The sequence below is a fragment of the Mus musculus genome, chromosome 6, assembly GCF_000001635.26.
Source record: "Mus musculus strain C57BL/6J chromosome 6, GRCm38.p6 C57BL/6J".
NCBI classification, from domain to species: domain Eukaryota; kingdom Metazoa; phylum Chordata; class Mammalia; order Rodentia; family Muridae; genus Mus; species Mus musculus.
This window is the reverse complement of record NC_000072.6, coordinates 99,056,816-99,076,513: the sequence shown is the minus strand read 5'-3', so window position 1 is coordinate 99,076,513 and position 19,698 is coordinate 99,056,816. Positions and strand designations below refer to the sequence as shown.

Below are 19,698 nucleotides of genomic sequence, written 5' to 3'. Positions count from 1 at the left end.
CTCTTCATTTGGATGCAGGTATGGTGAAAAGAGAGAAAACTTGAATTCTAAAGTTCCCAAAAAGAATCCAGTGGGACGTGGTCTGTCCAGTAAGAGGCCTTCCGTGTCCTCTGAGCTTCAAATTTCTCTCATCCCTCCTGTCTCCTCTCTGATATCTGTCCCCACAGTGCCAGCCATTCCTACTTATAGATGTCATAGCAGCTATTTAGTGGGGAAGAAGTATCTTCTTGCGTACGATACTGTGTCTGAGGAGTCATGGGTAATTTCGCTAAACCAAAGGAAATGTAAACATATTCTGGTGAGTTTTCTCTGTGGACTGGCAAGAAGATTTGCTTGCCATTTCTTTTGCTGAGAAATGAGGAAGGTGAGGGTCATATCTGAAGGGGTTTTCCTGAGATCCACTTCGTGAGGACGTCTCCAGACCTGTGTGATAATGAAATCTTTCCCTTCATTTTGTTTTTCTTATAGGCCCTGCAGGTGGCAAGGCAGCTCCTCCTTCAGCAGCAGCAACAGCAGCAGCAGCAACAGCAGCAGCAGCAGCAGCAGCAACAGCAGCAACAGCAGCAGCAACAACAGCAGCAGCAGCAACAGCAGCAGCAGCAGCAGCAAGTTAGTGGATTAAAGTCTCCCAAGAGGAATGACAAGCAACCAGCTCTTCAGGTAGCGGTCCTTTTTCAAAAAATGACTGTCATACCCTTCATGTGGCTGAGAAGCCTTGCAGAAGTGGATATTATCGTGACCATTGCAAACCATCTAAGGAAAACTTGCGCAAAATGTGTGTGTGTGTGTGTGTGTTGTAGTTTATGAGATGACTATGACATCATGAGAAAAGTCTCTTTGACCAGAAGTTTCTTTTTTGTAATGTTGGGAAGAATCCAGCATGCTAGGGGGTTCGTGCATGAATAACACCACACTGACCAGACCCATCCACCTGACATCACCACTGCACCTTTCCTGGCCCATGTAACCATTTTTCCTACCTTCAAGTTGACTCTTTCTAGTTTTCACAAATGGGAGGGAGCAGGCAATACTTGCCTCTCTGGGTCTAGCTAGTTTCTCTTACTGATATGCCCTCTGTCTCCAACCATTTTGCTACAAATGACAGACAGCTGTCTCTCTGTCCTGTGGGAGAAATGACTCCATCGCTGTTAATCCACTGACGATAGGCACGTAGGCCAATCCCATGTCTTCGCTATCTAGGGTTGTACCACAACAAGCACAAGTGTTTGAGGATCTTGTCAGTATGCCAATTGTTATTTATTTTCTGGTGCTGTGATGAAAGTACTATGACCATGGCAGCTTCGGGATGAGTAAGTTTATTTAGGCTTACTATCCAAGGGATGAGAGTACATCTTGGCTGAGAGGCACAGCAGCAGGTGTCAGCAGGAAGTTGAGAGCTCACATCTTCAACCCTGAGCAGGAAGCAGAGAGTGATCTGGCATGGCATGGTAAAAGATCTTTAAGCCAGACTTGAGTGATGTAATTCCTCCAGCAAGGCTGACCAACCACATAAACTTCCACAAACAGCGCCACCAACTGGGGACCAAGTGTTCAAATGCCTGAGACTGTGGGGCACATTTCACGTTCAGACCAGCACAACTGATTTCATTTCCTTTGGCCGTACACCCAGGAGTCCTCTATCTAAATTATATGATGGTTTTTTGTTGTTGTTGTTGTCATTTTAGGATTCTCATACTTAATTTGAAGGTCTGACTGTCAGCATCCTTTTTATAGTGGCTAGGTTAATGGACTCTCCCATTGACAACACATAAAGTTTCTTATTCCGGAGACATATTTTATTCCTAACTAGGGCACCAGGGTGCAGAGATGTTTTTAACACCTCATAGCCTTTGGATCAAGGGAGCTGTTCACCATTCCACTATGTCCAACATGTCCTCCAGAAAGAAGTGCCACTTAGCAGCTCCACATGTCTGCAGTGTCAAGAGCTTCTATTTGGTTCCAGGAGGGTGCAGTGCTTCTGCTCTCATACCCGGTAATGAGTATAGTAGAACACATGCCCTCCTTCACTAAATGTTTTGCGGAATGTTTCTCAATCATTAATTGAAAGCAGGGAGCAATTTTTATGAAGTGATAACAAAAGAAGATTGTTTCAACAACTTCTCGTGTCAGGCACATTGAGGCCAAAGGGGTTAATAGAGTAGAAGGAGAAATGAGTTCATCAAATATAATTTGGATTTGGGTCTTGGAATAGAAAAATGTGGTATAAATTTTTTTTTAAAATTGAGGCAGGGTATTTAGGCCCATGTTTAAGGTAGAAGGTAGGTATTCGGTGCTCCTCGCCCCAAATGGAGGCCAAGGATGGGTTTCTCACTGGAAATTTTAGAACAGTTTGTGATGAGCAATAGCACAATGTGTTACTAGTCAGTATGATCTACACATGTCGACTTCCCCCAGGGTTAGAATAGACTAATACCAATTTCTAAACAACCCTGCACATGTCGTCCTGTCCTTGCTAAGCCAATTCTAGCTTTCCTACTGTGCCAGGGAAACTGTCCCTCATCCAAAAAAGTCTAACCTTATAGTGACAGGTTATTGGGCAAGTTGAATATCAGTATGAACTGTTTACAGACTCTTCTGAAGACAGCTGTTTAGTAAACTACCAGCAACTCGCACCCTCTTAAGGCTGTGTGGGTGCGGGTGTGCGAGACAGTTATAATGAGGTGCAGTGCCATGGAGGGTGGATGTCAGGTGTTGTAAGAAGGGCTTTGTTGTGCAGATGTCTTAAGAACAGCTCAGGAGGATGAAATATGACTGTGTTGACCTTTCAGCGGTGAGCTTATTTGTCAGGATTCAAATAAGTTGAAAGGATCAAACTGAACAGTTTCCTTAGTCAGTCTGGGAATTGTGTTTCAGGGGTCAGCAGCGGAGGCCACATTGCAGATTCCATAACATAGCCAATTGTTGGTACATATTAAAGTACCAGGGCATCTCCTGCAGACAGAGACACAATTAAAATTCTAATTTATTAATGTATACAGGGAGCTGGCCCAGCCTGTCACTCAGTGATTCAAATGCTTGTCCATTCTTTGGCCTTCCTCTTGGAGCCTCTCACAGCCTTGAGAACACTAGGAGTCCTGTTGAATTCAGCAGGCCTTAAGTGCATTGGGAAATGGCAATGTAATGTTGGTAAGTGCAGTTTAGGTTTGAAGTTTTGAAAAATATACAAAGATATTGTCCAGTCACAGTGTTGGAGCAAGTAAAATATCACTTATAAATAAAAGTAAACTAGATTTGCCTTCCTTTGTATGTGTGTGTGTGCATGTGTGTTGCACACCAAAGCTTGACAGTGAGTATGTTACTCAGTCCAGCTCCACAAGATTTTGCTTTTGAGACACATCAAAGTCTTAGTTGGCCTGGAACTTGCTTCTGTAGACCAGGGTGGCCTTAAACTCACAGAAATCCCCCTGCCTCTGCAATAAGGGTTGACACCACCATGCCAGGCACTCCAAATTCCTTTTGGAGACACAGTCTCTCACTGAGCTTGGCTACACCAATTTAACTACGTGGCTTGCCATTGAGCTTCAGGGATCTTCCTGTCTCCTCCCCCCCACCCCACTCCCAACTAGGATTGCATATGTCCATCGCCATATTTGTACAGGAGCGCTGTGAACTCACCCCCTCATGCAGGAAACCCTTTACCAATGATCTGTCACTCTAGCCCCAGAACTCCCTCTTAAAATGTGGCATTTAGGGTAATAGTATTGGTTCCTTTGGTGTAAGTAGGTATGTGATATATAGTCTCAGGGGATTTCCTTTTAGTTCTGGTTTTTCTTAACCATTAAAGTTTTTAGCAGCCAATGCAAAAATCTGACTCGCAGCATGTCATCATCGTGGCTAGGGCAACATGTGAGCCCTGAGATGTATTGTCCACTTGAGTCTGTACAGAAAGGATGGAAGGAGCATGGCTGTCAGGGAATCTAGTCTGCTGAGGACGAGGCTGAGCTTCCCCTAAGCTCAGTGGTAGAATTGACAAGCAGAGAATTTGCACTGACTTTTAAGGGTTGGCGCTTGCCTGTGTTCCTCTATATGTGTATATATGTGTGTTGTGTTTGTGTCCTGACCTATTGCTGGACAGTCACTTAATTGCATAAGCTCTGTTAGTGGAGTCTTGCCTTCTACTAACAGAAAGGAGAAATTACTAAGCTCAGTCACATAGTCTATCACCTTGTTATAAAATGATGAGTGTAAGTCGGGCGTGGTGGCGCAGGCCTTTAATCCCAGCACTCGGGAGGCAAAGGCAGGTGGATTTCTAAGTTCAAGGCCAGCCTGGTCTACAAAGAGTTCCAGGACAGCCAGAGCTATACAGAGAAACCCTGTCTCGAAAAACAAAAAAAAACAAAACAAAACAAAACAAAACAAAACAAACAAACAAAAAAAAAGATGAGTGTACACGTGGTGCTTCTTGGAAGACATAACTGTGACATTGACGCCTATCCCAGTATACCTTGTTCTCTTCCGCGGGTGGCTCACCTGGAGTGGCTCTAAGATGAACTGGAAGCCCTGTCACTCTGCACAGAGTTTCTCTCTGATCTTCTCCTTTACCCTTCAAGACTTTGAGAGCTGTGGTAGCAGACTTCAGATCTGCACAGAGGAACGACGGATGTCGAAGGAGTATTCGATCTGCTGAGAGCTTGGATGATGGGGGAGGGGTGGGGTGGAGGGCGGGAAGAAGCCTTAAATCCCCAAATATGCTGTGCCTCATACTGTAAGCATCTCTCACACTTCTCCACTTCATGCTTGGCAGCACACTTCAGTTTCGCAGACTGATGAGACAAACAAAAGAAAAGGGAAAGTGAGCAGAGGCTGGAGATGAGAGCCCAGGAACCCCAGTCACCAACCACATCACCAGGAGAGATGCGCATGCGCTTTGCGCATGCTGAACGAAGCCTGCTGTGCGCAGTCTCAGGACAGAGCCTACTTACCTGAAGAAGAAGGCTTGAGCCAGGAAGATAGGCTACTTTTGGAGTTCTTAACCACTATCCGGCTCACCATCCTACATTGCCTTCTTTGCTTACACTGTTAGTTTACCTTGCAGATATTTTTTTCTTATGAATGATAGAAATGGAAATTGAGAATTGGCTCCATCCCAAGTTCACCATCAGAATAATTTGCATTCATTAAGAGCATTTTGGTGAACATCTCAGAAGAGCCCCAGTGTGCAGGGGAGCTGGGATGGCGCTTATAGAAAGGACCCTTCACTGTAGACACAGACATTGCCTTCAGGATGCTGTGCGACTATAAGTGAATTAATTCAATTTTGCTTAAAAAAATTAGAGGTGGGTAAAAATAGTAGGCTGCTTTTTATAAATATTTATATACTTCTGAAGATTGCTTAAACAACTGAACTAAATGCCTAACGGCGCAGGTGCCCTCGTAACCTCCAAAACGTGTGGCTCTCCCAGCTAGGGATTTGTTTGCCGCAGATGAGCAATTTTTATTGATCAAATTTGGGAACTTTGGCTGCCATTTTGGGGTGGTGGTTCCTTGTGGTTCTTTAAGCATTTCAGTTGTTGGCTGGAAGACAACACTGGAAGGAAGTCAAGTGACAGTTTCTCCTCGGAAGGGAAAAGAACACGTGGGTTACAGCAGCCTGCAAGTCGAGACAGAGAGCAAGCCCTGTGTATTATTTCAGTGGGAAGCTGACCACAGCTCCAGGCTGTCTGTACAGAGTATGAACTCAAAGCCAGGCATCTGGTTGGTTCCCCTCCCATAAAGCCCTTTCCCTCCAAGGCTATGTGCTCTGCAAGCCCCTGACCCAGAAGGCCATTTTTTTTAACCTATAAAAATCAGTAGTGAAGCCCCCCTTGAGGACCAGTCTTTGGCTCAGGACTGGAAGGGGTCCTGCTTTGAGGTTAAAATGCAAGATTCAACAGGTATCTGATTTTATCTGTTGTTTGTTTGTTTTTGCAGTTAAATAAAATGTGACTTAGGCAGGGAGGTTCTTTGCGTTGCCTTAATGCCACATAGTATCCCAGATCATTTCTATGTCACTCACCAAGAAATAATTTGCTAAGAGGAAACACTTAAAGGAAACTTTTGTACCAATGAGATGGGACGATTGCAGAATACCAGCCCTTAAAATATATCTCTGTGCACTGGGTTAGGAAACCCAGTTGATTCAGGTAATTACAGTGCATCTGTTGATCTTCTAAGTGAACAGCGCCTACAGCCAGCATCTTTTGGTCTTTAAAACAGATGAGAAAGGTTAAATGTTGCTCCCTTAAAAGACTCTTTCTCCATACCTCTGGAGAATCCCAAGTCCCTAAAACTAAGTTTTGATAAAAAATTTAAAAAGTAGAAATGATGATTTTTTTTCTTTTCCAGCCAGTGTTTCTCTTTGTAGTCATGGCTGGCCTCGAACTCACAGAGACCCAACTGCCTCTACCTGCCAAGTGCTGGGATTAAAGCTGTGCACTACCAGCACCACCACCAGCACCACCACCAGCACCATCACACAGCAGAAATAGTGATTAAAAAAAAAAAAGTTATTAAATCTTCTAGATTACACAGACTATCAGAAGGAGCCAGAGCGATGACTCAGTAGGTACAGACATTTGTGCCAGGAGCCCTTGATCCTCCAAAGCCACAGTGGAAGGAGGGAACAGAGGACACAGGAAAGGAACACACAGAGTTGTCCTCTGACTTTCACACATGTACTGTGGTACACACACACATCATATTCCCACTGCCATCCACTAATAATAGTTTAAATATATACATATATGATGAGAACACTGGCCTTTCCTCCTCTGGCAAAATAGCTAGGTATACAGAATTTTGCACCCAGGTTTTAAGGGTTTCATGTGGTGCCAGGAGCCTAAGTTCATTGTCCTGACTTCAGATTTTGTTTCTAATAATCCTATTCTGTTCTTCAGAATGGTGACATGAGTTGTAGTGAATGTCCCACTTTTATTGAAGTGTAATATGACCATGTCCCTGTCACAACAGGACAACCCCAGTCCATGCCTGAGTATTTTTATTGGTGCTCTTACTCTCATAAGTATCCTAGTGTGGACACTTATATATGGTTAGTTTACCTCTGTGCACTTGAATATTACAATGCAGATAAAATGCTAATGTTTTGTGTCAAACTGTCTTAGGGTGATTATTGCTGTGATAAAACACCACGACCAAAAGCAAGTTGGGGAGGAAAGGGTTCATTTGGCTGTCTTTTCCACAGCACTGTCCATCATCAAAGTAAGTCAGGGCAGAGACTCAAACAGGGCGGGAAGCTTGAGTCAGGAACTCATGCAGAGTCCATGGAGGAGTGCTGCTTACTGGCTTACTCCTCATGGCTTGCTCAGCCTGCTTTCTTATAAAACCCAGGACTATCAGCCCAAGGGTAACACCACCCACAATGGTACTCCATTAACCATCATTAAGAGAATGCCTTATAGACTTGCTTATAGCTTGGTAATGCATTGGCATTTCCTTAGTTGAGGTTCGCTTCTCTCAGATGACTTTAGCTCATGTCAAATTAACATGGCATAAAACTGTCCAGGACACAAGCCATGTATAAATCACCAGAGGCAGAGTATGTTAGATCACGAAAGTTTGTTCAGTGTTCAACGTGGACCAGCCCCATAGCATTTCTGTAGGATAGGCAACCGTTTCCTGAAAGAGGGACACTGAAATTCTGCAAGGTTAGCCGGCCTTTCCTTGGAACACCAAGACAGGAATAGAACACTGATGGGTATAGCCCCTTCTTCCCTCCATATATATTAATATATAATATATATATATGTTATCTATTGCTCCTCACTGAGAAATTATGTCATAATTCCCATAAATTAGCAAATGATTATGTTTTCTATATTGTAAACAGAAATCAAATGAGCAAAACCCAATTTCACTGTAAATATCTGACTTCAAATGAAGGGTCACTTACATCTACATAATTTCCTAATTACAGCTGTGTGTGTATGTACTTGCATGAGTGTCTGTGCGTTCTTATGTGTGTGCACACGTGTTTCTGAGTCTGAGCATCAGGGCAGTGGGCAGCAATGAAGAAGAATGCTTCCGTTTCCTCAAGGCTGATTGCCCCTCTGAGCTGACGTGTGTTGGAACATGGAATACTGTGTTATAATCACGGCACGGGCTAGGAGGTGGAGAAGGACAGGGGAAAAAACATACTTGACTGGTCAAAAATGTGTAAATTGCTGACAAAATGACACATGTAATTAAGAGTGTTCCTACCATTTTACCTTGTGGTTTCCACCTCCAGTGTTGAAAAAGAGAGCGACTCCCACCTCGCTAATTACCATTATCACTGAAATGCTGGGGTTGGAGTCATTAGTTCCATGTGCATTTAATTAGAGGAAGGCTGAAATTGGATTTAACTTATTACTTTTTCATGGATCACTTTCTTGTCATCACTTCAAATTGGATTGCAGCCCCAGGTAACTAATTATGAGAGCCACAGGATCAAGAGTGAAAAAAAAAAGGTAATTAGGAATAACACTGTCGGACCCTCGCTGGTCATCTACTTGTGCTCCAGGAAAGGGGGTGAGGGGAACAAAAGACACAACCATAGTTTTCAGCACTACAGGCTGGGGAGTTAGAGCCCTGTGTGGTTGCTAAGCATCATGGGAGTGTGTCACCACCCATGGTGGCTTCTGTGATACACAGCTGAGTTTAAGATGTTGACTCCACATGATCCCACTCTGGGCTTTTCATACCGAGATTAAACCTGTGAAAGCAACAGATTGGGCAGGGGTATGAGGCTTCTCAACGACTACCGTGTCATTTGAGGACCTCGTGGGTGTGATTACAGCAGAGCTGTCAAGGCACCTGTGCACCAGAATGCAGAGCATTTTAAGTCCAGGGAGCGAGAATTTAATGAACGTATTAATGTTCCGGAGCCATCATTCATATCTGGTGGGAGGACTCGTCAGTCAGCGTTACAGTGAGGTTTAGAGTTTCCATATTTGGAGGTTTTGTCAAAGTTTCCGGCATCCTATAATGTTCAGGTCATTTCCTCTGCTTCTGGTTTGTTCCCCTTCCATACCCACATAGCCCAAATTCTGTAGAGGTTTCCTGGGGTTCTGTATCTCTTTCCAGCCTCATTGAAAATCCCTTAAATTATATTGCTTCCATGTGTCGAACAAAACTCAGAGCTACAAGCAATCAATTTTATAGACACTGTCTGAGAAAAATGTTGATGACAGTTAGAGGATGTGAAAGGATTGGATTATAAAGTCCAAAGTACTAAGTGTAGAAACGGTGTTTGTGAGTGTGTGTATTGTGAGTGTGTGTGTGAGTGTATGTACATGTATTGTGTGTGTGTATTGTGAGTGTGTGTATTGTGAGAGTGTGTGAGTGTATATTGTGAGTGTGAGTGTGTTTGTGTATGTGTGTGTATGTGAATGTGTGTCTATGTGTATTGTGAGTGTGTGTATGTTGTGTGTGTATGTGAGTGTGTGTGGTATGTGTAGTATGTGTGTTTTCTTGCTATTCAAAATTCTTTGAGTCAAATTTCCCCAAGAAATGGTTTCTTTTAAATAGACCAGAAGGGCTCAATGGTTAAGGGTGTGGGATGTTCTTCCAAAGGACCCAGTTTCAATCTCCAGCACCCACATGGCATCTAAACACTTACCTGTAACTCCAATTCCAGGGTACCCTAAGCCCTCCTCTGGCCACTGGAGGCATTGAATGCATGTGGTGCACAGACATATATGCAGGTAAAATGTCCCTACATGTGAAAATACATACAAAAGGGAGGGAGGAAGGGAGGGAGGGAGGGAAGGAGGAAGGAAGGAAGGAAGGAAGGAAGGAAGGAAGGAAGGAACCAGATGAGTGTCCACTATGGTAACCCACTGAGATTCTCCTTCTGAAATCCAACAGTGAGAAGAACACTTGGCTCCCCATTAAAGTAACTCACCAAGCAGCTGGCTACAGTGCCTTTATGTTGTTTAAAATCTGTTTTAATGTTCTACTAACATAAGCAAATAACGGTGATTCAGTGGTGAGTGCCTTTCCCACCCTAGTGAGCCAGGCTTGCTCTGGAGTGTCACCCAGGATGAGCCTCCCCACCCCACGTCCATAACCACTCATCAGAGGTCACCACGTTAGTGTTATTGCAAAGTGATAAAACACCCTTCCGGGCATTACACGTCTCTTTCCTGTGTAATCCTTCTAAGCAAACTGGCAAGACCCAAAATAGTAATCATCAAGTCTAATGCAGAAAATTAAGGCTTTTCAGTTGGTGTTGTTGGAACATCTTAAGTTGATTTAGGATTTCTGTACACAGTATTCGTCTGTGGTTGAAAGGGGCCACGCTGAGGTCAAGTGATGTAGTGTTTTCCATTTTTCCATATGAGCCTCTCAGTGTGTGATAAAAGCGGACTCCTTTATTTTGTAAGTCTGCAAGAATTTCTGATGAAGTCAGAGGTCAGTGGCGTTCCCTGTCAGTCTGAGCAGCTTGGTAACTACTGGGTTTTCTTTATTTCTCTCTGTCTTTCCCTCTCCCTCTTCCCCCCTCCCCATGTTTGTGGTGTGTGTGTGTATGTGTGTGTGTGTGTGTGTGTGTGTGTGTGTGTGTGTGTGTGTGACTTTTCCCCTGCTCTCAACTCCCTGTACACTGTGCCACTTTTCTGACACATGCCCAGTGAGGTCCTCCAATCTGAAACTCATTAGCACACAGCCTTGGACCCTGTCCAGTGGTTAGAAGATTTCCTGAAGCCTGGAATAACAGCATTCGGTATAACGCCAGGGACTACAGTGACAATAGGGGTAGTTGTGTCCCCTGGCACCCTGCCTGGTCAGGAAAGCCAGCTGACCTCAAAACACAGTGAGACAGAGGTCACACATATGGTATGGACTCACAAACTTTGATCCTGGAAAAGTCTCTTCTGAAATCATGGGCATGGCAGCCTTTTCCCTCCACTGGTCACTTCTGATGGGTTTGCAATGTCGTCGCCTTCGTGAGCGGCAAGAACATGAAAGCAATTAGAGACTATGAAGCCCGGATCCTAGTTTTTACTTCTGAAGGTAGTGGCTGTAATCCTTCCTTCATGCATGCATTCATGCTTTTCAAACTCTATTCACTTGAAAGTCACTCTGTCGAGAGCCTTGCCCTGACCTCAGAAGAGTTATGCTGCGGGTCAAGTTCACTTAAGCTAGGTTTTCAGACAGGCATCTGTCCAGAAAGAGAACTGTAATGATAACATATACTGAAGGGTTGTACAGTCCTTTCCAGCAGGCAGCTACTCCATAGCAGGGGAGGCTTATCACCATGTCTGTTGTATATGTGTGTACATGTGCACATACATACACAGGTATGTGAGTGCATGTAGAAGCCAGAGATATCTTCCTCAGAACTTTCCACCTTTTTTTTTTCAAATTTTATTTATTATTTATTTATTTGTTTGTTTGTTTGTTTGTTTGTTTATGTGTCTATGTGTGTCTGTGTGAGCATTTACCATATGTCAGGAATAGACAGTATCAGACTCCTTAGTACTAGAGTCAGAGAAGTTTTCCGGGCAGGGTGCGTGTTGAGAACTGAAGTCAGGGCCTCTAGCAAATGCAGCAAGTGGTCTTAGCTACCGAGAGCCATCTCTCCATCCCTCTCGCCTTATTTGCCGACCTCAGAGTCTCTCTGTGAACCTGAAGCTACCGATGGCAGGCCAGCAAGCCTCGGGGGTCCTTTTGCCTATTGTCTCTCTACTTACGGAGTTCCGGAAGCCCCATACTGCCCAGGTGTTCCGTGAATCCTGAGGATCTGAGCTCAGGTCCTCGTGCCAACATAAGGGACTCTTGACTGACTCGCCTTCCCAGCCTGCACTCTTCCCATCTCAGCGATGAGGAAAGTGTAGCACAGACAAGTGATCTTCCCAGGCACTTGAGTGACCCATTCAGGACGCCCACCCATGTCCTTTGGCTTCACCCTGAAGCTGCCTTGAGATTCTCTTGGCATGGCACACAGTGAAGGAAACAGAATGGGTGTTGGTGGTACTTGGTGCTCCTCAGTAACCACCAGACCACACGGTCTCCTAATTTGGACATGTGTTTATGGGCATGTCTGAAAAATAGTGCCTGTAATTGAAATATGCACTTTCTAAAGGGAAATGACGCTTGAGAAAGAGAAGAAAGCCGGGTATTACTCAAAGCCTGCAGACCACTCTGTAAGTAATTGTCTAAACGCAGCCGTTGAAATTGAGAAGCAGTTTGGAAAATGTACAGTTTGGGAAATTTGTGTTTCGATGTAATTACGGTAGTTGTGAGCTGATGTCATGCCTAGTAACTGTTTTTGTATTGCCTACGCCTTTGTTACCGAGTTGTGATATCATGAGCAAACTATTATAAACATACCATGGATATAGCATGCTTGTGTAACAAAAGATCGGGAACTTTTATTAAGTTTGTTTTGCTTGTCATATTGTAAAAATTTATTATGTGTACTGTGTATATTAGAAACAGATTTGGGTAATTCTGTCTAAATGAAGTCATCCCGGCTATTTCCAGACTGTCTGTTTTTGGTTGTGAATAATTTTCATACATCAGATGGTTGTCATATTTAGTCGCTCTCAAGATTTTAAAGAGAACATATCCCATTTTGAACTTTCGCTATACTTCTTGCTATTGGGGATTGTTTGAGTTTGAAAGTATTGCCCACTAAATTACAGCAACCAACCAACCAACCACTCATTGTTTTGGAAGGGCCTGGGTTGCTGCCTTCTATTCATAGCTTGCCCCACTCATCAAAAGAGCAGGTTTTTAACTACTTAAGTAGTAGAGTTTTAAAGCAGCCAGGACTCAGCTGGGCAGGGAGCACCAGCCCTTGTCCTTTTTCGTTACCGCCTAGTGAATTACTCTGGTACATATTCAGGTCGACAGAGCCCAACGCTTATTGGGATTCCTGGTAAATGTGGACTTGAAATGGGTAGTTCGAAGTCTTTGGATGGCTCACACCTTCTCAGACAGTTCCTTCTACTTCCTGTGGCTGCTGAATATTTAAAACCAGGATGTTCCAGAATATTCTGTGGACTGCTTCAGCTTTTGTTTTGTTTCTCCCCATTTTTCTCACCCCTGTCCTCCAAATCTGGCTTTCCTCCGGAGCTGGGGTGCCTCTGAATCCTGATCTTGTGTCCATGCATACCCGTGTTAGCACTGTAGGTCACGGCAGCTGCCTTATATTTGGTGGTGGGGAATGGCTTCCAGTAGCTTCTTCAGGTTGGAGTTTTCATTTCATTTTCTGTGCCTTTTTTCCCCACCCCCACCCCCATTCACATTGAGAACCCAGTTTCATCAGTATTTGATGCCTTGTTTCCTTTAAGTGTGTCCCTCTCTTTTCTCAGGAATGCACGAATGACCTCCAGCCCTTGGCAACTGCTCTTAGCTGCCTCGCATGTCCTTACAGAGGCTTGTCTCCGGGCAGATGACTCTGTCTCTGGCCGTATTAATCAGCAGTGCTGGTGTCCTTCCTGCTTCTCATCTGCTCTCTGCATTTCCTCACATCCACCATCTTCCCTTCCGCTGCTGTCCTTTCACCGTTCCTGCCTCTGTGTCCCCCGCTGCCACTCTGTTCTGGAAGAGTGGCGCTGATCCATAAGCATGGATCCAGTCGCGCTGATACATACGCATGGATCCAGTCGCGCTGATACATACGCATGGATCCAGGCGCGCTGATGCATACGCATGGATCCAGGCGCGCTGATACATACGCATGGATCCAGGCGAGGGCTTTGTGTCCTTCGTACTCCTACCCCCAAACCCAAGGCACCGTCTCTCCTTTGTGGGTATTTCATGTTCTACACGTCACTCTAAACCTTTCTGTGGATACCATATGCCCTGCCCTTCAGAACTTAAGTGGTTCCCCCTTTCCAGGCAGACCAGGTCCAAATTCTGCCTTCCCTAACTCGGCACTAAAGCAGGAGCCCCAAGAAGACAGCTACAGCCCCACTGGGGAGAATGAGAGAGGCACAGAAACGTAGAATCCTAATTGTTTTTACAACAACGTAGAGTAAGCATAGCCCTCATGATAACATTCGAAAGCGCAGGGAATCTCCAACTGCAGCCCTCACCTGCTCTCTGGCCTGCTCTTCAGAATAAATAAGCTTGGTGATTAATATGTTTTACACTTCAAGAGGAATCAATCTCTCTCTCTCTCTCTCTCTCTCTCTCTCTCTCTCTCTCTCAGAAAGAGATGGTGTGGCCCATGACTTGAGCACTCTCTCATTTCTCCCACTTCTCTGTGGTCCTATATCTCAAGACTCTTCTTCATTAGTTAGTCTATGGCTGCTGTGTGGCGTATTTCTTCCCAAGTCCCTGGCTATAGGACACACTGACATGCTCGTGAACAGCCACTTCTCAGACCTAATGAAACCATACTTAGTAAGACAGCAATGAGATTATGGCTGATATTTTATTTAATAACACAAATGGATTGTTATTTATTTTAGAAATAAACATAATAATAGTAAGCTACATAGAATTACACAAAGCAGAGAAATTCTCTTGTATCCACCAGTGTGTGTGTGTGTATGTGTTGTATGTATGTATGTATATGAGTGTGTGTGTGTGTATGTATATACACACATATATATACATACACATACACACACACACATATATATACACATATACATATACATATGTGTGTATGTATATATATATATATATATATATATATATATATATATATATATATTCTGCTAAGAGTGCTATTTAAGGGATTCCGGGTCCCGGTCAGACTCTGTAACTGACTACCCATGTTTGCCCAAGGTACCAGTGTTAGAAACAGTGGTCCGCTCACCAGGATTGCCCATTGACCAGCTACTAAAAAACATACCAAAGTGGAAAAGTACTTACATTTTTGTGTTTTTATTTTTTGTTTGTTCGTTTTTTTTAATCTTGGTTTTTGTTTTGCTTTGTTTTGTTTCTCTGAGATGCTTAAAAGATTCCTTAATAGTTATGGAAACCCTGCCCCAGGTTCAGTATATACTTTGTGTGTTTTCCCAATATCCTTCAGAATGCTGGAGCCAATTCCATTTGTTTCCAGCACTATATCTCCTTATGGTCAGATCTAAAGTACACTCTGCCGTTTACCTGCTTTAACTGTGTAGGATGGCGCTTTGGAACTCACATGTCCCAATATCTGGAAGCGAGGAGGTTGATGCGTTCTACTATTAATAGTGTGGCTGCCCTTGTCAGACTGAGAAATCGAGTCCTGATAGCAAGTTATTCCTGTGTGGCCCCAGGAAAGTAACTTAAACTCCCTTTCTTTCCATTTTCTCATCTAGAGAATATTGCTGGTTACCCTGCCTACCGAAAGGTAATTATGAAGGTTAAGTGATTAAAGCCTGAAAGTGGCTCACACGGGGCTTGAGAAACAGAATTCTCAGAAGAGACAGCTCTTCTCATAACCGTGTCTTAAAGGGAAACAGCTCACTTGCAAGCCTCCGGGTTACATATTTCAGCTTACTTGCTGTTGACCACCACCTAGTTTGAGCAGTAGACTGGGGACAGGCTCTGCTGTCTCCCAACTGCTAAGTACATTTGATGAAAACCTCAAACCTCTCCCCTGAGAATCAAAATCATCATAGCTCCTATGCCAGGGTCCTATTAAAAGATCTGTTGAGTTAATGTTTGCAAGTGGCTTGGACAGGGAAGTAACAGATACTTAGTGCAGTTGGCTATCATCTTGGCTCCTGGCGTGTTGAATTGCCTACCCTATTTTAAAGACTGATGATACTCTTCAGAGTTACTGTGGCATTTAAGAGTAAGTAGGTGATTAGGGACATATTCCTGAAGGCAGTATTGGGACACCCCTGTTTTCTTCTTTGCATCTGTTGGTGAGTAACTTTCCCTGGCCGTATATTTCTACCATGTTAAGATACTTGAACACAGACCTTAAAGTAACCCCACCAACTTGTGAAACTAAGAGGTGCAAATAGCCTTTATACCTTGTAAGTTGAGTCTTTCAGGTATTTCATCAAGATGACAATATTAATTCCTGTTGCTGATACTGTTTTGATGGGTTAGTTCTTTCTGTATGGCATATTATCCATGAATGAGCATCATGCTGTTTTGAAAGACCCATCCTTGTGTCCTTTATGAACTAATGCTAGATAGTTTTCAAAGGCAAAGAGAGTTGATGATTGACATCTCACCTGGTCATTCCTGACATGCCTATAACAAGTCAGGCAGTCTGAAAAGCTCTTCACCGTGTGTGCCTGTGTGTAAGCATGTACCAGCTAGGGAACAGCCTTGGGAGTCATTCCTTGGTTGAAGACACTTTTGTTGTTGTTGTTGGTTGGTTGGTTTGTTTTGTTTTTTAAAGACAGTCTTTCACTGGCCTAGAACTCAGCAAGTAGTCTAAGCTGGCTGGCCCAGTGAATCATAAAGATATGCCTGTCTCTTCTTCCCTGGTACTGGAATTATAAGCACATGCCACCACACATTGCCTTTTTTTTCTTTTCTCTTCTCTTCTCTTCTCTTCTCTTCTCTTCTCTTCTCTTCTCTTCTCTTCTCTTCTCTTCTCTTCTCCTCTCCTCTCCTCTCCTCTCCTCTCCTCTCCTCTCCTCTCCTCTCCTCTCCTCTCCTCTCCTCTCTTTTCTTTTCTTTTCTTAGCATGGATTCAGGGTCAAGCTCAGGTCTCACGCTAGAATAGCAAACAGGTGAACACCTGAGCCATCTCCACAATCTTCCTCCGTGGGTGGTTGCGATGAATGAGACCGTGGTGAATTAGTAAATGAGCGAATGAGTGAATGGCATATATAAGCTAAAAAAAAAAGGTAAATTGATAAATTGCTCTCAATAACGAGGCTGCACACTATCTCAGGTTCATCATCTTACAGCATCATTTCAAGACAGTAAACAGCGTTAAAAAGATTTTTAAAGGCAATCCTGCCCAAATCTGACTTTAAGGGCCTGAAATGCATGTTGGGCAGAGAGTGGAAACTAAGGGGCTTCTTCACCAAGAGGAGGCTGCCCTAATGCCCTTTGCCTGCCTTTATAAATTTGCTAATCTATTTAAGGCATAATATTAATGGTACAGAACTTTAATTCACAAGCTTGGAAAATTAAAGGAGACTAAAGGCAAACTACGGAAATGTATCTGGTGTCAAGATTAAGTTCAGTGAAGCATAGCGAAGATAGGAAAGATTATTAAATGTATGTGGAAGGAGGGTGGAAAATACACCTAAATCTCTCATTTTGATAGGAATTGGTTTACTTGACTATTTGGAATACTATCACACTCAGGAAAATCTAAGACAAATGCAAGCAAAACAGAATTTAATTGAGCTATTATTTTGCAGACTTTGGCTTAGTTTCAGACAGTCTAATCAAATTGTGCCTTGCTCAAATAACTAATGTTAAATGCAGCCTACCAACAGATGTTTAAAAAGAGCCTAATTGGAAAATCTACATCCTGGATTTAGTCTGTCTCGCTGGAAAGAAAATAGCTTCCAATTTATGTCTTTGAGGACGACACTCAGTGACAAGGGTCACTGAGAAGACAATGTTCTCTTCAAGGAGGCTTGGTGCTCCAGTGGAATTATTTTGAAGCGTCAAGGATGGCACTTTAGAAATTCAATTTCTTGGAAATTCTCCAGCTCAATGCCATGTAGAAGCCTCCAGAGAAATCTCCTTTATCATATGACATCACCGGGGTCCTGTTACACCCCTGGACTGTGTCAAGGGCTTGTGTGCTGAAATTTATACTGAGCTCTCCAAGTCCTGTAAGGCATACACTGATTGATGGCATTTCAAGGTGCTGTCAAGGGGTCTAGGTGATAAGGCTGACCTTGCCTCCTCTTCTCAGTTTCCAGTTTGTATATGGAAACTCTCAGACCTGCCATATTGCCTGGAGGGTCTCGTGATCTCTGCCAAAATTGGATTTGGTTCAAGAGCAGCTCCTTTCTTTCTTTAGATGAGGGGTCAGCCATCTTTCTCTGTAAAGGACCAGATAGTGAATATTTTTGGCTCCGTGGGCCATACTGTCTCTATGGCAACTACTCACTGTGCTGTTGTCGTGTTAAAATGGGCACAGACAATGCAGAAATGAATGAACATGGCTGTATTCCAGCACACTTGTGGGCACTGAAGTTTGAATTTCAATTTTTCACATGTCATGAAATACTTGACTTTTGTAATTTTTTTTCAGTTGTTTAATGATATGAAAGCAACTCTTAGCCCCAAGGCCATAGAAACACAGGTGGTTGACCAGATCTGGGTATAGTATTCACTGACCAGTCCTTTAGACCACCTGAAGGAGAACTACTGAAGACAGAAATCCAGCCCACACTGCCAAGTCCCATGCATTGATACGTTTTCTCAATGCTGTAAAGAGACACCTAACAAGGAGCAAGTCAAGGGAGAGCGAGCTTATTTGGGCTCACAGTTCCAGGGGGTAGAGTCTGTGATGGCAGAGCAGGTAGGAGCTTATGGCCACTGGCCACACAGTGCGTGCAGTTAGGAAGCAGAGCGAGAGGGCTGGTAGGACAGTGATCCTGCTTTGTATTCATATCCAGTATTTGAGCCAGTAGGATGGTGCCCACTCGCCATACCTACCCGATCAGAATGTGTCTTCCCACCTCATTTAACACAGTGTAGAAAATCCCTCTTAGATATACCCAGAGGTTTGTCTCCCAAGTGATCCTAGCTGCTGTTAAGTTGACAATAATTAATCATCACACCCGTTAGCTGCTATAAAGTGGGGAGCAGCTATGCTTGGAGGAAGAGGGATCTTGTCCCCAACCTGCTCAGGGATTCTGCTCACCCCCACATTCCCTACTTTCTCTCTTCTAAATCCTGTGAGCACACTGCAGTCGGTGCAGTCGTGGTAGAAATTCTGTTCTTACCTTTGGAGTTGTAGGGGGGATGACCTTGGATGGCAGGGCAACTAATAGCCCATACCATGTACTAAAAATCCAGGCGAAGTCACTCTGTCAGGACTCTCATCTGTCATAATAGCTTCATAATGTACCCGACTTTATGACAATGTTAGAAACTACTGCCATCTGCCAGAAAATACTTTACAGTATAAACCCAAGCTGTCTAAGGTAGGAATGGCTCCCCCTTGAGCTGGTGGCGTGGCACTTCTTCAACCTAAAAGACTTCTTGAGGGCTCTGTCATGTGCTGGTGGAATTTCCCTCCATTGTTTGCATTTTGAAACCAAGCATGTCTGATTTCAACACAGTATCTTACCTCCAAGTCTCAGTTTCATGTCTTCAGATGACTCGCTCAACCCTGGGAGCACAGCAGAATAAATAGTTACCACTACCAAGGCCCGGCACCCGATACTTGTGAAAATCACAAGACCCTGGGCTGTGTTGGCTGGGTGAGAATGCTGAGAAGTTTGTCTGTGTGTCACCATGGACAGGAAGCTCAGTGTACTGTGGAAGAGTTTGGTAGCCTCCTCTACATACACTTTGGTGTTTCTCTAAGAAGTCCCAGAAGTGACGCACAAGGAGAATGTGCTTAAAGTCATGTTAGAGGTCTGTGTTGGGGTGTACATTATATAGCTCATCTTTTCCTTTCTATAACTTCATGCATTTCTGCCTTGCAATCAGTCTCTGTTCTCCACTTTTTTTCTCTCTCTCTCTCATAAAATATATTCTAACCACAGTTTTCCCTTCTAGCACCCCCTCCCCCATCCACTCCTCCTCTATTTCCCCTTCAGAAAAAGGCAGGCTTCCCAGAGATATCAACTGAGCACAGCATATCAAGTTGCA

At 43.8% G+C, this 19,698-nt stretch overlaps 1 protein-coding gene across 30 annotated transcripts in view; it reads left to right on the top strand.

Moving 5' to 3' along the window:
* Positions 1-19,698, top strand: part of Foxp1 (forkhead box P1) — a 597,405-nt gene that overhangs the window by 446,233 nt on the left and 131,474 nt on the right. For 29 of the 30 annotated variants that reach the window (XM_006505316.4, XM_030255064.1, XM_030255065.1 and 26 more), the window contains one exon: positions 469-660. In XM_006505316.4, the coding sequence (XP_006505379.1) occupies positions 469-660 (192 nt within the window). The remainder of the gene's footprint in view (positions 1-468; positions 661-19,698) is intronic. The other variant, NM_001197321.1, reaches the window with a different exon arrangement.